The 15,821-nt window shown below is 37.2% G+C and overlaps 1 protein-coding gene across 1 annotated transcript in view; it reads left to right on the top strand.

Annotated features, from left to right (window-relative positions):
• Positions 1–6,230, top strand: part of LOC121368959 (myotubularin-related protein 14-like) — a 60,079-nt gene extending 53,849 nt beyond the window's left edge. Inside the window, 4 exon segments of the mRNA XM_041493729.1 lie at positions 1,424–1,544; positions 3,186–3,362; positions 3,740–3,850; positions 4,905–6,230. Coding sequence (XP_041349663.1) covers positions 1,424–1,544; positions 3,186–3,362; positions 3,740–3,850; positions 4,905–5,106 — 611 coding nt within the window. The 3' untranslated portion in view covers positions 5,107–6,230.
• Positions 6,231–15,821: the final 9,591 nt, after the last annotated feature.

Here is a 15,821-nt window from a genome sequence, read left to right as displayed (position 1 = left end):
CTGACCATCCGTCTGTCCTACTTATAGTGACAAACAGTAACAATATTTATTAGTCCCCTGCTGGTCCAACTGGATGGCAGTATAGCTTTCATCTCCATCTGTAGGTCTGTCTGACCATCCGTCTGTCCTACTTATAGTGACAAACAGTAACAATATTTATTAGTCCCCTGCTGGTCCAACTGGATGGCAGTATAGCTTTCATCTCCATCTGTAGGTCTGTCTGACCATCCGTCTGTCCTACTTATAGTGACAAACAGTAACAATATTTATTAGTCCCCTGCTGGTCCAACTGGATGGCAGTATAGCTTTCATCTCCATCTGTAGGTCTGTCCGACCATCCGTCTGTCCTACTTATAGTTTCCTGGATATATTTTTTTCACAAAGCCTTAAGACATTGAGCTGACATTTTGTGTATAGCTTTACCATGTACTGTTATTGATCAAGTTTGACTTTGATGGCGATTTAACCATTTTTGACAGAGCTATGGCCCTTGAAATAAGGAGATATGAAAATATGTTTTCCTGATTTTGTTTGGCAATGCCTCTACATATTTAACTGAAATTTTGTGTATAGCTTTATCATGTTTTGATACAGATCAGATATAAATTTCATGGCTATTTACCCATTTTCACAGAGATATGGTCCTTGAATTTAGGAAATACAAAACTTTGTTAGGCCTGGTATGGGACAGTACTCTCAAAATGCTTGTTCATTTTATTTCGGGTCTGATTTTGATAAACAGTGCAACAGTATTATGTAGGCACATGCTGATTGACACTTTCAGCAGATAAACAGTGTAACAGTGTTATATAGTCACATTCTGATTTACACTTTCCGCAGATAAACAGTATAACAGTAGTATGTAGTCACGTGCTCATTGACACTTTCCGCAGATAAACGGTGTAACAGTATTATGTAGTCAAATGCTCATTGACACTTTCCGCAGATAAACGGTGTAACAGTATTATGTAGTCACATGCTGATTGACACTTTCCACAGATAAACGGTGTAACAGTATTATGTAGTCATGTGTTGATTGACACTTTCAGCAGATAAACAGTGTAACAGTATTATGTAGTCACGTGTTGATTGACACTTTCAGCAGATAAACAGTGTAACAGTATTATGTAGTCACGTGCTGATTGACACTTTCCGCAGATAAACAGTGCAACAGTATTATGTAGTCACGTGCTGATTGACACTTTCCGCAGATAAACAGTGCAACAGTATTATGTAGTCACGTGCTGATTGACACTTTCCGCAGATAAACAGTGTAACAGTATTATGTAGTCACGTGCTGATTGACACTTTCCGCAGATAAACAGTGTAACAGTATTATGTAGTCACGTGCTGATTGACACTTTCAGCAGATAAACAGTGTAACAGTATTATGTAGTCACATTCTGATTGACATTTTCCGCAGACAACATCGCTCAGTCAAACTACAGCGGCAGTAACACCAGCATCAACAGCTGCAGCAGCTCAGAGATGGGACCCACATTCTTTATGCCCAGTAACCATGATGATGAGATGGTTGTACATGAGTAAGTATTCTTTGATAGTCGTAATTTTGAGAATTAAGTATCACAAACAAAGCCTCACTGCAAAATCAGCATTTCCAAAATAAAAGAGAAGAAAACAAAAGAGAATAAAACAATACGCTAAAGGTATTTACAGGTACCCTAAAGGTATTTACAGGTACCCTAAAGGTATTTACAGGTACGCTAAAGGTATTTACAGGTACCCTAAAGGTATTTACAGGTACCCTAAAGGTATTTACAGGAAAGAAAGAAAGAAAGAAATGTTTTATTTAATGACGCACTCAACACATTTTATTACGGTTATATGGCGTCAGATATATGGTTAAGGACCACACAGATTTTGAGAGGAAACCCGCTATCGCCACTACATGGGCTACTCTTCCGATTAGCAGCTAGGGATCTTTTATTTGCGCTTCCCACAGGCAAGATAGCACAAACCATGGCCTTTGTTGAACCATTTATGGATCACTGGTCAGTGCAAGTGGTTTACACCTACCCATTGAGCCTTGCGGAACACTCTCTCAGGGTTTGGAGTCGGTATTTGGATTAAAAATCCCATGCCTCAACTGGGATCCGAACCCAGTACCTACCAGCCTGTAGACCGATGGCCTACCACGACGCTACCGAGGCCGGTCGGTATTTAGAGGTAACCTAAAGGTATTTACAAATACACTAAATGTATTTGCAGGTACATTAAAGGTATTTACAGGTACATTAAAGGTATTTACAGGTACACTAAAGGTATTTACAGGTACACTAAAGGTATTTACAGGTACACTAAAGGTATTTACAGGTACATTAAAGGTATTTACAGGTACACTAAAGGTATTTACAAGTGCACTAACAGTATTTACAGGTACACTAAAGGTATTTACAGGTACACTAAATGTATTTACAGGTACACTAATGGTGTTTACAGGTACACTAAAGGTATTTACAAGTACACTAACAGTATTTACAGATACACTAAAGGTATTTACAGGTACACTAAAGGTATTTACAGGTACAGTTCTAGTCGGGGTTTAAAACTATTTATATCCGATTCTGTTACTGGAGTAAAGTACAGTCCCAGTGAAACCAAGATGTCTTATTTTATTAGTAATTAGTCGGTTGGTGATTATTTTATTCTTTAATTTCATGTATTATCTTCTTAAAAAGCTACATCTGTAAGATATGTAACTGAAGATTTTAGTGGAACAATGGTGTGAGTCAGTTATAGTAAACACTGGCTAACCCAAATACCATGTGTTATGTACTGGCAAGAAGCTGATAAAATAACTAAATACCATGTGTTATGTACTGGCGAGAAGCTGATAAAATAACTAAATACCATGTGTTATGTACTGGCGAGAAGCTGATAAAATAACTAAATACCATGTGTTATGTACTGGCGAGAAGCTGATAAAATAACTAAATACCATGTGTTATGTACTGGCGAGAAGCTGATAAAATAACTAAATACCATGTGTTATGTACTGTCGAGAAGCTGATAAAATAACTAAATACATGGATCGCATGCTCACTTGTGGACAGTAAAATCAGTTTGAAATGAACGAATGGAATCCTGGTAGCCTTGGGATAGAAAATAAGATGTGTGTTTTATTTGAAAGTTATTTCTCATGTCTGTTTGTTTGTTCCACACAGAAACCCGTGTTACGTTCCTAGCAAGTCATTAGCAAGAAGTTCTCCAAGTTCACGGTCCTGTGATGGTGTGATGCCAGCTCACTGCAGTCACGTAGCTTCATCATCGAGTCCGATGGCCGTTCCGAGGATCGGTCGATACCATGAGCCGACTCACTCCAACTCTCCCAGTCTCGGCAGGTTTGTGTTGCTGTACTATCGTGCTTCTCTCTGTCTCTTTATAAGCTTCACTGTGCATCCATGGCTGAGTTTTCGTTAAAATGATGTAAGATTGTGCTTTTGCATTCTTTTATATTTGATATAATGTTTCTTTATCTGAGTTTTCTTTTTGTTTTTATACTACTTTCAGTAATTTATTTTTTAATTTTAATAATTTATGGATTTTCAATGTATCCTCTTTTAATGCGTGTTTAACATTCATTTCTAACTTCACATTTCATTCACTAAACAGCATCTTGAAAACTCACTGGTTCCATTTTCTTTACTGTCTTTTAACAATATTTTGCTTGCAGCTTGCTGTAGCTAAAAGGCTGAGTTGTATTTTTGTATTGCTTTAGCTGGCAAATCATTTCCAGTAGTGGCAGTCTGCGAGCTTTAGCCTGCTCTAACGATTCTCCACACACCAGCTCAGGCAAATCCAGTAGCTCCAGTCACGTCAGTTTTAGTTCGTAAGTTTAATTTAAGTATTAGGACATCTCTGTGATTGGGTAGTGTCATCAGTAGTTCTAGGACATCTCTGTGATTGGGTAGTGTCATCAGTAGTTCTAGGACATCTCTGTGATTGGGTAATGTCATCAGTAGTTCTAGAACATCTCTGTGATTGGGTAGTGTCATCAGTAGTTCTGGGACATTCCAGTGATTGGGTAGTGTCATCAGTAGTTCTAGGACATCTCTGTGATTGGGTAATGTCATCAGTAGTTCTAGAACATCTCTGTGATTGGGTAATACCATTTCTATGATATCAGTCTAGAACAGGATATTATCTCTTAAATTCAAGGATATCTTGTTAATAGATATTATCTCTTTAATTCTAGGATAATTCTTTGATAGATATTATGTCTTTAAGTCTAGGATATTTGTTTGATAGATATTATTTCTTTAATTCTTTGATATTTCTTTGATAGACATTATTTCTTTAATTCAAGGATATCTCTTTGATAGATATCACTAATTCTTGGATATTTATTTGATAGACATTATTTCTTTAATTCTAGGATATCTCTGATAGATATTGTCTCTAATTCTAGGATATCTCTTTGATATATATTATTTCTTTAATTCTAGGATATGTCTTTGATAGATACTATAACTAGTTTAATTTGATCTCTGATGATTGTAGGATATTTGTCTGATATTATCTACAGTTTGTTAATTTCTAATAGCTAGGATATTTCTCTGATATTGTCTTTAGTTGGTTAATGTCTGACAATTCTATGATATGTGTGATATTATTTGTAATAATTCTGCGATATCTCTTTGATACTCTCATACCCATCTGTAACCCATCTAACTTTTATCTCAGTAGGTGAGTAGCAGGCTTTGCTGTTAAAGTAACCATTCATTCATTTTTTATTAATTAATTAATTAATTTTTCATTCATTCATTTATTCATTCATATTGGTCATTTATATATTAATTTTTATCAGTTTGTGGGGTTTTTTGCATTAATTAATTCAAGCGTTTCTCTCTAATTCTTTGTTGCTTCTCTCCTTGTGTGTCCAGGTGTAACGAAGCGACCGAGTCGAGCGACCACTCCACTCTGAGGATGCACCGTCTGGAATCCGTCGCATTCCTTTTCCACGCTGCGCATGCTGACTCGTCCATAAGTCATGGTGGCAGTGCAGAGGCTAGTGGTTTGTCGTCTCTCCTCGACCAGTTTGCCGAGAAAGTCGGGATCAAGAAGTCGAGCAGTACGGTTGTTTAGTACAACTGAGATCTGTGACCAAGAAGACTGACGTGTCACAACACTCACCAATGTCTCAACACTCACCAATGTCGCAACACTTGCCAATGTCTCACCAACGTCACAACACTCGCTGTTGCAACACTTTCCGTCGCAACACTCACCAATGTCGCAACACTCCCCATCGCAAGACTCGCCAACGTCGCAACAGTCACTAACGTTGCAACACTCGCCATCGCAACACTCACCAATGTCTCAACACTCGCCAACGTCACAACACTCGCCAACGTTGTAACACTCACCAACATCGCAACATCACAACATTCGCCAACGTCACAACACTCGCCATGCATGTAATCAACTTGTATGTTTTATGGCCAGGGTGGAGGAGAGATGTAAACCAATTTGTCATCTGGGATAAAATGCAAGTTTGGATTCTTTGGAATATTGTCATGTCCAATTTTTCAAGTAGCACCACCTGTGTAAAATAAAGCCTGTCTCTGCCCCCTAGGTGACCACAGCCCAAAGAGAACTTGGAGTTTATAGATGTTGTTGTTACTCTATAAAATAAAGCCTGTCTCTACCCCCTAGGTGACCACAGCCCAAAGAGAACTTGGATTTTATAGATGTTGTTATTACTCGATAAAATAAAGCCTGTCTCTACCCCCTAGGCGACCACAGCCCAAAGAGAACTTGGAGTTTATAGATGTTGTTATTACTCTATAAAATAAAGCCTGTCTCTACCCCCTAGGCGACCACAGCCCAAAGAGAGTTTATAGATGTTGTTGTTACTCTATAAAATAAAGCCTGTCTCTGCCCCCAATCTGATTAAAATTAGCTCTACTGGTCTACCCTGGTAGATCTAACAGCATTGTGTGGACTCCCATGTCCAGGTGACATTTCATCTATAAATAACAATTCAAATATTGACCAATTACACTTCGCCGTTTATAGCGTTATTCGGGAGCATACAAATTCTAAAAATATCGGACAAGACTATTTATGTAATTGGCGAAGTTGTTGGTCTGTTTCAACATTAAAAAAACAGGTGGGAAAGTGCAGTAATAAACTCTGGATTGTATACTAGTATAAACAGATTTTATGGCTATACCATCACGGGTTTTTTTCCGTCTTAAAACGAATTTTATATTGAAATTAGTTTCCAGCATACTTCGTAATTCACCCGAATCATTTCGTATACCCTCGGCATAATCCCAAATGTTTTCAAATTCTTTTTAAATCACTGGCATGATTTTGCAAGTGAGGTTTTGATTGGTTGAATGAAAGGTCAACTGGACATGAGTTCCAACGGGCTGCTGTTAGATCCACATGTAATAGTGGAGCTAATTTTAGTTAGATTGTATCTGCCCCCTAGGTGACCACAGCACAAAGAGAACTTGGAGTTTATAGATGTTGTTGTTATTGTATAGACTCAAATATCAGAGCTCATATTTTTTCTCGATATGTTGATCATTATTCATCTGTCAATTTATAAATATTTTTGAATTCACAGCAAATTGCTTAAATATTTAAACATATTTTGTTTTCTTCCACATAAAAAGTATATTTTCAAAGCAATCATTTTACAATATAGCAAAATATCCATAATGTAAAAAATGCTATTATGCATAAGATCAGCAATTCTCTCCCGCAACTGCTTCACAGATGTATGTCATAAACTTAAAATAGGGCCTTGTGAAAAGCTATAAACACCACAGTGACTTTAAAAACAAAACAAAAAATATATAGCTTTTGTAAAAGCACTAAAAGTTGTCAAAGAAACACAGATTCCTACGATGTGTGTTTTACCGAGATATTGTCAGCAAGTATCTAGTTCTTGAGGCCTCCTGTTGTCTTACAGTGTGTCATAAAACTGAAAAATGTTGATTAAGCTGAAGTCAAGTTGTGATGTGCTTAAGCCAGATAAGAGCAGTAGATGTTGAGACCAGTAAATAGTGGCATGTAGCTGTTGGGTTGGAGTATGGTAGAGGATTTCCTCTCTTATAATCTAGATGAAATGTATTCTAGACTAGTGCATGATAATATTCTAGACTAGTGTATGGTAATATATTCTGAGGTGTTGATAAACAAACATTCCTTTCCTCTTGTGTTTGGTGTTTGTGAATAACGTAAGTTGTGGTCACAGATCTGTTGAGATCAAACAGCGTGTGTGTTTGTGTAATTTCAGACACCTGATCATTTGTCTGTGTTTATGATTTCAGACACCTGATCATGTGTCTGTGTTTATGATTTCAGACATCTAACCATTTATCTATGTGTTTGTGATTTGAGAGACATGATCATTTGTGTGGGTCAGTATCAAAATTGGTAACATTTTGTGTCCCGGCTCTAAATTATATTATAAAATGTATATATTTCCCAATTTTTTTCACAAAATATTACTTTGACATCAATACACAAAACCACACATATCTGTAATATATTTCGAACATTAGTTTTTAAAAAATCAGTATTTTATTTCAGAAGTTATGCCAAAATCTCATATCCCTTGCAAGGGGTGAAGTTATATAAAGTTTAATATTGTGTCAAAAAATATATTATTCTTTAACTTTTTCTGCATAAATGTAATCATGAGATATTAAGTAACAATACTGTGCTATTATACTTTACTTTTGATAATTATATTTTACACATTTTTTACTAAATATGTGTGTCCCTTATATATATGTCCATACCGTTACCTCCATCATAAAATGTTCATAATTGGATCTCCATGAACTTGGTCTTGTTGTACTTTCTACAAAGGATCTTCCACTTTCTGTCTTATCATTTGAATGTGGCCTCAATTCAGTAACTTGTACCAGAAGACACAAATTATTGAACAAGTAAGTATATTTCTTTGCATACAAATTTTGAGCATCCATACTGTTACTGTCTTTACATATGCCAAAATTAGAAATTACATTTTAAAATATTTAAGGAAATTATGTTGTCTAAGTGCACACCATGTACCAACCAGGCATTCTACATTTGACCTTGACCATGTGTACATAATTGCTAAAATATTGTAAAATTTTCCTAATTGTTATAGTCCATACTGTTACTTCACCCCTTGCAAGGGACATGAGATTTTGGCATAATTTCTCAAATAAAATACTGATTTTTTTAAATTAATGTCCAAAATATATTACAAATATGTGTGGCTTTGTGTATTGATGTCAAAGTAATATTCTGTAAAAAATTGGGAAATAATATAATTTAGAGCCGGCACCCAAAATGTTACCAATTTTGATATTGACCTGTGTATGTTTTTGTGATTTCAGACACCTGATAATTTTCTGTGTTTGTGATTTCAGACACCTGACCATCTGTCTATGTGTTTATGATTTCAGACACCTGATCATTTGTCTGTTTGTGATTTCAGACATCTAACCACTTGTCTATGTGTTTGTTATTTCAGACACCTGACCATTTGTCTGTGTTTGTGATTTCAGACACCTGATCATTTGTCTGTGATTTTAGACAACTGACTATTTGTCTGTTTGTGATTTCAAACATCTAACCACTTGTCTATGTATTTGTGATTTCAGATACTTGACCATTTGTCTGTTTGTGATTTCAAACATCTAACCACTTGTCTATGTGTTTGTGATTTCAGATACTTGACCATTTGTCTGTTTGTGATTTCAGACATCTAACCACTTGTCTATGTGTTTGTGATTTCAGATACTTGACCCTTTGTCTGTTTGTGATTTCAGACATCTAACCACTTGTCTATGTATTTGTGATTTCAGACACTTGACCATTTGTCTGTTTGTGATTTCAAACATCTAACCACTTGTCTATGTGTTTGTGATTTCAGATACTTGACCATTTGTCTAGATCATCATTTTATGAAGCAATCATAACGCTAAGATCACTTAATTACCTTACAATTGCAATTACAGTGAACTTAGCACTAAGATCACTTTGTAAAACTGGATCCAGATCTTACTTCAACGTCATCTTGGTGTTTGCTAGTAGATCTGACATCGGCCTATGTCATGTCATGTCCAGGTGATCTGTCATTGCCGACCATCATTTGAGCTTGTTATTCCAGCAGTATTGTCATTGGTTCAATGGTAGTTCAGCTGGACATCCAAAAACATTGGCTTTAGTCGGATCTGCTGATGGAGACACAAACTCAGAGTGGCCAGTAGGATCTGGTTTTAACCGGTGTTACACTGAGTTTTAGTATACCACAGTGCCGGAGATTCCCATGGGATATTTTTAAGATCCAACGATGTTGGTTTTGTTAAATGATGACGGTAATTGACACTATCTTCCCTATTGTTAGCTTGGTGTGTGTTCCCACAGCTAGTTTGTTGATGTTGTTGATTGTTCAGTGATGCTCATTGTAATAAATAAAATACTAATCATCTTTCCCGTAATAGACACATTATTTTACAACTCGTGTGTTTTCCAGTAGCAAAGATAATCGAAATATAAATGTTATCTTTTTTAGTATTCCCTGTATATTGTCACTGCAAGTATCTTTACAGTTGTTGTCCATTAGTTACCAAATCTTGCAGAGTGCTAGTAAAAGTATAACGGGAAATAAATAACGGATTAGTGAACTGTGATAGAATATGTCTTCAACATAATATGTTACATGAATGTTGATTTTTAACATGTCGGTGTTGATTTAACATGTCCGTGTTGATTCAACATGTCGATGTTCAGTTTACATTTCAATGTTGATTTGTTGTAAATGTTGATTTTGTTGTAAATGTTAAGTGGATTACATATCACTCTATGCAATGATTTGTAATGTTAGGAAACACCTTGTACAGACAATTGTTGATTTTTTATGCTATTTATTTACCAGCATACAACAAAACAGTATGTTTAACAAAATAAAATTATAATTAATTAAAGCACAATTTCATAATTTTGAGTTCACTTAATTATTGATGATGTTGAGAAAAGTTTAAGCTTTCTATTTTGCATGTGTAAGCCCACTGTTCACTGTGTGTAATTATGCATACTATCGCATTACTTTAACATTCTGTTACTGTTATATTTCTATATGATGTAATATTGAAGTAGTGTGAATGTGTTTGCTGTGATATTGATATTGAAGTAGGGTGGATGTGTTTGATATGATTCTGATATTAAAGTTAGGTGGATGAGTTTGATGTGATATTGATATTGAAGTAGGGTGGATGTGATATTGATATTGAAGTAGGGTGGATGTGTTTGATAAAATTCTGATATTGAAGTTAGGTGGATGTGTTTGATGTAATTATTTCATTGAAAGGGGAGAGGGGTGTTTGATGTGATTCTGATATTGAAGTAGCGTGGATGTGTTTGATAAGATTCTGATATTGAAGTTAGGTGAATGTGTTTGATGTAATTATTTCATTGAAGTAGGGTGGATGTGTTTGATGTGATTCTGAAATTGAAGTAGGGTGGATGTGTTTGATGTGATTCTGATATTGAAGTAGGGTGGATGTGTTTGATAAGATTCTGATATTGAAGTTAGGTGGATGTGTTTGATGTAATTGTGTCATTGAAGTAGGGTGGATGTGATTCTGAAATTGAAGTAAGTTGGATGTGGTTTAGTTCTAGCATGGTGTCAGTTCTGATACTGAAGTAGTGAATATTTGAATAAGATTGAAGTATCTTGGATTAGTTCTGGTGGTGGTTCGTGTGTTTATGTACGTCACTTGACTAACTTCACTGTGTAGTTCCGTGCTGACAGACACTGCACTCTTCATAGCGTGTTTGTCTGACTACTCGTTCGTGTGTTTGTGTACGTCACTTGACTAACTTGACTGTGTAGTTCTGTGCTGAAAGACACTGCACTCTTCATAGCGTGTTTCTCTGTCCGCTCGTTCGTGTGTTTGTGTACGTCACTTGACTAACTTCACTGTGTAGTTTCGTGCTGACAGACACTGCACTCTTCATAGCGTGTTTCTCTGTCCGCTCGTTCGTGTGTTTGTGTACGTCACTTGACCAACTTCACTGTGTAGTTCCGTGCTGACAGACACTGCACTCTTCTAAGCGTGTTTCTCTGTCCGCTCGTTCGTGTTTGTGTACGTCACTTGGCTAACTTCACTGTGTAGTTCCGTGCTGACAGACACTGCACTCTTCATAGCGTGTTTCTATGTCCGCTCGTTCGTGTGTTTGTGTACGTCACTTGACTAACTTCACTGTGTAGTTCCGTGATGACAGACACTGCACTCTTCATAGCGTGTTTCTCTGTCCGCTCGTTCGTGTGTTTTGGTTTCTTATTTATTGGACAATTGAATGTTATTTTGTAATGTGATGTATATTTGTGTACAGAAATGACGATGTTTAGGTTAGAACAAACGGGTTTCATGTTGGAAATAGAGAATACTACACGAGTGAGTGACAGATATTTATTTTTTGACTTGTTTTAAAACTAATCTAATGAGTGAAAGTGAATTGGATACGTTTTAAAACAGATGTAAATAAATGATATCTAACGTACATAAATGTAGTGCTCTATTTCTTGCATATCCTCAAACACAAGGTTTAAACAAATTAACGTGTTTTCCAGCTGAAACGTATTTATGACACTTACATTTATTCATCACGGATCAATCAGGTGCAGGCAAAACGATATATCACAGAGCCATCAATGTCGAATGTGCTTATTAGTACCCTACCGGTCCAACCGGAGGGGCTATAAGTTTCATCTCCGTCCTTCTGGCTGGCTGGCTGGCTGGCTGGCTGGCAGTCCGTCCACCCGTCTGTCCCATATATAGTTTTCCGGATGGGTGGGATTTTTTTTCTTTCAGAAAGCCTTGAAATATTGACCTGCAATTTTGTGTATAGCTTTATCATTTACTGTTACAGATCAAGTTTGACTTTATGGCGATTTATCCATTTTGGACGGAGTTATGGCCCTTGAACTTAGGAGATGTGAAAATTTGTTTTCCAGACTTATTTTGCAATGCCTGAAGATACTGATATGAATTGTTGTATATGCCTTTATCGTGTACTGTACTGATCATTTTTAACTGTTATGGTGATTTACCCTCTTTTCACAGAAGTATGGCCCTTGAATTTAGGAGATACAAAAAATGAGTTCGGTAGGGGACATGTATTGCTTTGGCAGTACTCTCATAATGCTTGTTTGATTGGATGCTTTGTCTGTAGCCACCAGATCATCAATCTGATTAAAATTAGCTCTACTGATCTGACAGCATTACCTGGACTCCCATGTCCAGGTGACATTTCATCTATAAATAACAATTTAAATATCGACCAATTACACTTCACCTTTTATAACGTTATTCGGGAGCATACAAATTCTAAAAATATCGGTCGAGACTATTTATGCAATAGGCGAACTTGTTGGTCTATTTCAACAATGAAAAACAGGGGGAAAAGTGCAGTAATATTCTGGATTGTATACTATTATAAACAGATTTTATGTCTACACCATCACGGGGTTTTTTTCGTCTTGAAACAAATTTTATATAAAATTTTACATTGAAATTAGTTTCCGGCATACTTCGTAATTCACCCGAATCATTTCGTATACCCTCGGCATAATCCCGAATGTTTTCTAATTGTTTTCAAATCACTGGCATGATTTTGCAAGTACGGTTTTGATTGGTCGAATGAAAGGTCAACTGGATGGGATGGGAACTCTATTTACGTGCCCATATCCACAGAGGTTCAGGCACGCCCACTTCGGACTTAGCCTCTGACTTCGCCAGTGACCAATTCCGGGGCAGGAGGGGGGGTGGGGTAAGTTTGAGGTGGGCGGAATTTGGAAAAAATTTAGTAAGTTGAGAATAACCATGTCTGGAATCAATTAGAGGCCAAACAAAAAATTAGACTGCTCATCCAAAGTTGAAGGTGATTGGAGCAATTTAGACGGACTGCCAAAAATTAAAGGGTATCAGACTACTTACAAAAAAATAAACAAAGTTTTTGAAATGACGGCCGAAAAAGTTAAAGTCTGATTAAGTCCATACTCACACAGAGGCAGAGGATGTTGGTGGGGTGGATGACGTCTAGGGAGTCCCGATAAAGTTGGCGCTGTCAAGATGCGGGAGGTACTTCCGGTACGGGTCGGACGCTAGTTGTCTGGTGAGTGGACGGTAGTCTTTCCCCGCGACTGTCTTCATGATACGGTGAATAGTCGGGTTGTCCATCTCTTTTATGAGCAGTCCTTGTTGGTAGCGACCCGCACGGCGAACGGTGGTGATAATCGCGTCGTGTCCCTCCTGCAGGGGCGGTTGCCTTCCGCTTCGTCACGGCTATCTTCCGGGCCTGGGCCTCGACGGTTGTCGCCTGTTTAATCGGCGACAAGTCCGGAGGCGTAGAAGAGGCTGATGGAAGAGCAGGTCGTTGATATGGCGAGTCGCAAATAGCGGTGTCCAAATCATCTACGTCGGCCATTTGTAAAGTTGAAACATCCGCGGGGCTGGCGCCTCTTCAGTTCCAGTCTTCTTCTGTGAGTTGGCGGCGTTGGGCGGCGAAGCAGAAGGAGCCGCCGCCGGCGGTTTTGCCTCCCCCCGGACGGCCCCTGGCGCACGTCTCCTCTTCCTCCACCTTCCTTTCTTCTGAATCCTGTCTCCGTACACCACGGTCACGGTCGCCCGTGACCCGGTGTACGAGACTCGGTACTCTAGCAGCGAGCCGTATGTAACAATTAATCCCCCCAGGTGGGGGGGGGGGGGGTAATTGCACAGCGCATTCAACAACGTCTTGTTGCATTGGCTTCATAACTGAGAATGTTCAACTGGACATGAGCTCCAACGGGCTGCTGTTAGATATACATGTAATAGTGGAGCTAATTTTAATTAGATTGCCAGATCATCACCTAGGAACAGCCAATCACATGTTTTTAAATCAATTTCTTACACACCCGTTGGTGAGAACATCATGCGTTATTTGTTTTTATAACATATAGGTTGTTTACGCGTACGCGTTGACCTGACAATCATGTGTCTGTGACGCGTAAGTTAGCTACAAGTGCAACGGCTTTAAATAACTTTTAGTCGAAAAAGATGTTAAAATTTGCTTAAAACTTGGTTTTTGAGGATATGTAAGAAATAGAATAATACATTCGTGCTTTCGCTCTTTGTATACATTTTATAACAACTCGTGAGATAAATGGTATCTAACGGATACTCGTGTATTATTCTCTATATCACGTGTGTTACTAGTGTGTTATAAATAACGAACGACATTTTCGCCAACAGGTATTTAATAAATAGTAATCATAAACTGTAGAAATGGTTTACTTATAAAACAACCTAATATAAGTACTCTTTATATTCAATACGTGTGATCTATGCAGAGCAATACGTTTATTATATTTTAATTATAACTTACTTTTAAAGATGAAACTGTTTATTAAGATAATGAAATCAGTGATGCGGCAGTCAACAATTTAACACGTGTACATCCATTGGATGTTGAAGCACGTCTGTCGTGGTCATATCTTGAGAATTGCCTGGGAATTATTTCCAAGACAGGAAACATACAAAACTAAATTCCAGTCCATTGAAAAACAAACCCATAAATTTGTTTGTGTGCCAAAACCAGTTGTGTACGACTATGTTGACAGTTTTGTTTTTACATCATTCACGGTGATTGTTAGAATTGTGGGGACCATAATAAATAATAGATTTTTATTTGTTTGTTTTTATTTGTCTGTTAACATATGTAAAGTATTTCTGACAAAGGATTTGTGCGACACTGGTATGTTGTGTGATAGTAAAATGAAGTATGTCCCACCTCCCTACGAATAAGAAATGAAAACGTTTGTTGGAGTCCCCAGGCTTTTTAGGCCATCTAAAAATACGGCTATTTGACAGCAAGGCTATATCTACTACTAACCTTACTGTGTCTCTGGTAAAATAATAATAATAATAACGATTTGTTTTATTTTCGTTATAAAAATAATTAAAGCTGTGGTATTGTATATATCTGTTATTGTTTAACAGTGTTGTATAAAGGCCCACGTCACGTTTCGTCCTGTGATCAAAGTAACGTTCAAATGTATTGTTCGCCATTCTCTAAGGGTAGGGTGACTTGTCCCAGTGGTAAAGTGCTTGCCCGATGCGCGGTCAACTGGTGGAGTTCGTTTTTTTTAAACGATTAACTAAATAAATACTAATATAAAAATAGATAATAGGCTTAATATTATCAATGTGAGATTTTACAAACCACAACAGAAAAGTCTCCGTCGGCCGGAAAGGAAATATATTGTGTCATCGGTCACATTAGTAGCCGATCTCTGTTTGTGTGCTGGGGTGCATGTTGTTAAACATACAAACATCCATTCATTCTTCTGTAGGCTTAACCCTATAAAAGTAAGCTTTGTTATTTGAACATAGTAAACGGAGTTTCGAATATATATAAACACGATCAATCTTTAAAATGTAACTCAAAATAAACACCAAGTTTTGTGAAGTATATATTTCTGAAACTTGTTGACAAAATAATACACACAAAAAACCCACCTCCGGAATCAATGTATTGTTTTAGTTAATTTGGCTATTGCTGATAGCTTTATGTGTGCATTGCGTTTTGTCAGCAGATTTCTCGATAAAGTTCGAAATTGCGAAAATTTTATATTGAAAAAACAAAAACTAGGTGTGTGTGTGCGTGTGTGTGTGCGTGTGTGTGTGTGTGTGCGTGTAAAAAAAAAAGACTGGAGACTTGATTCTCCCAAAGTATTTTTTATATTATCCTTAGATTTAAATTGGTTTGGATTGAAGAGCTGCTAACAACGTAGTAGGAAT

The sequence above is a fragment of the Gigantopelta aegis genome, chromosome 3, assembly GCF_016097555.1.
Source record: "Gigantopelta aegis isolate Gae_Host chromosome 3, Gae_host_genome, whole genome shotgun sequence".
Lineage (NCBI taxonomy): Eukaryota > Metazoa > Mollusca > Gastropoda > Neomphalida > Peltospiridae > Gigantopelta > Gigantopelta aegis.
The sequence above is the reverse complement of the archived record's forward strand: the minus strand, read 5'-3'. Positions and strand labels throughout refer to the sequence as shown.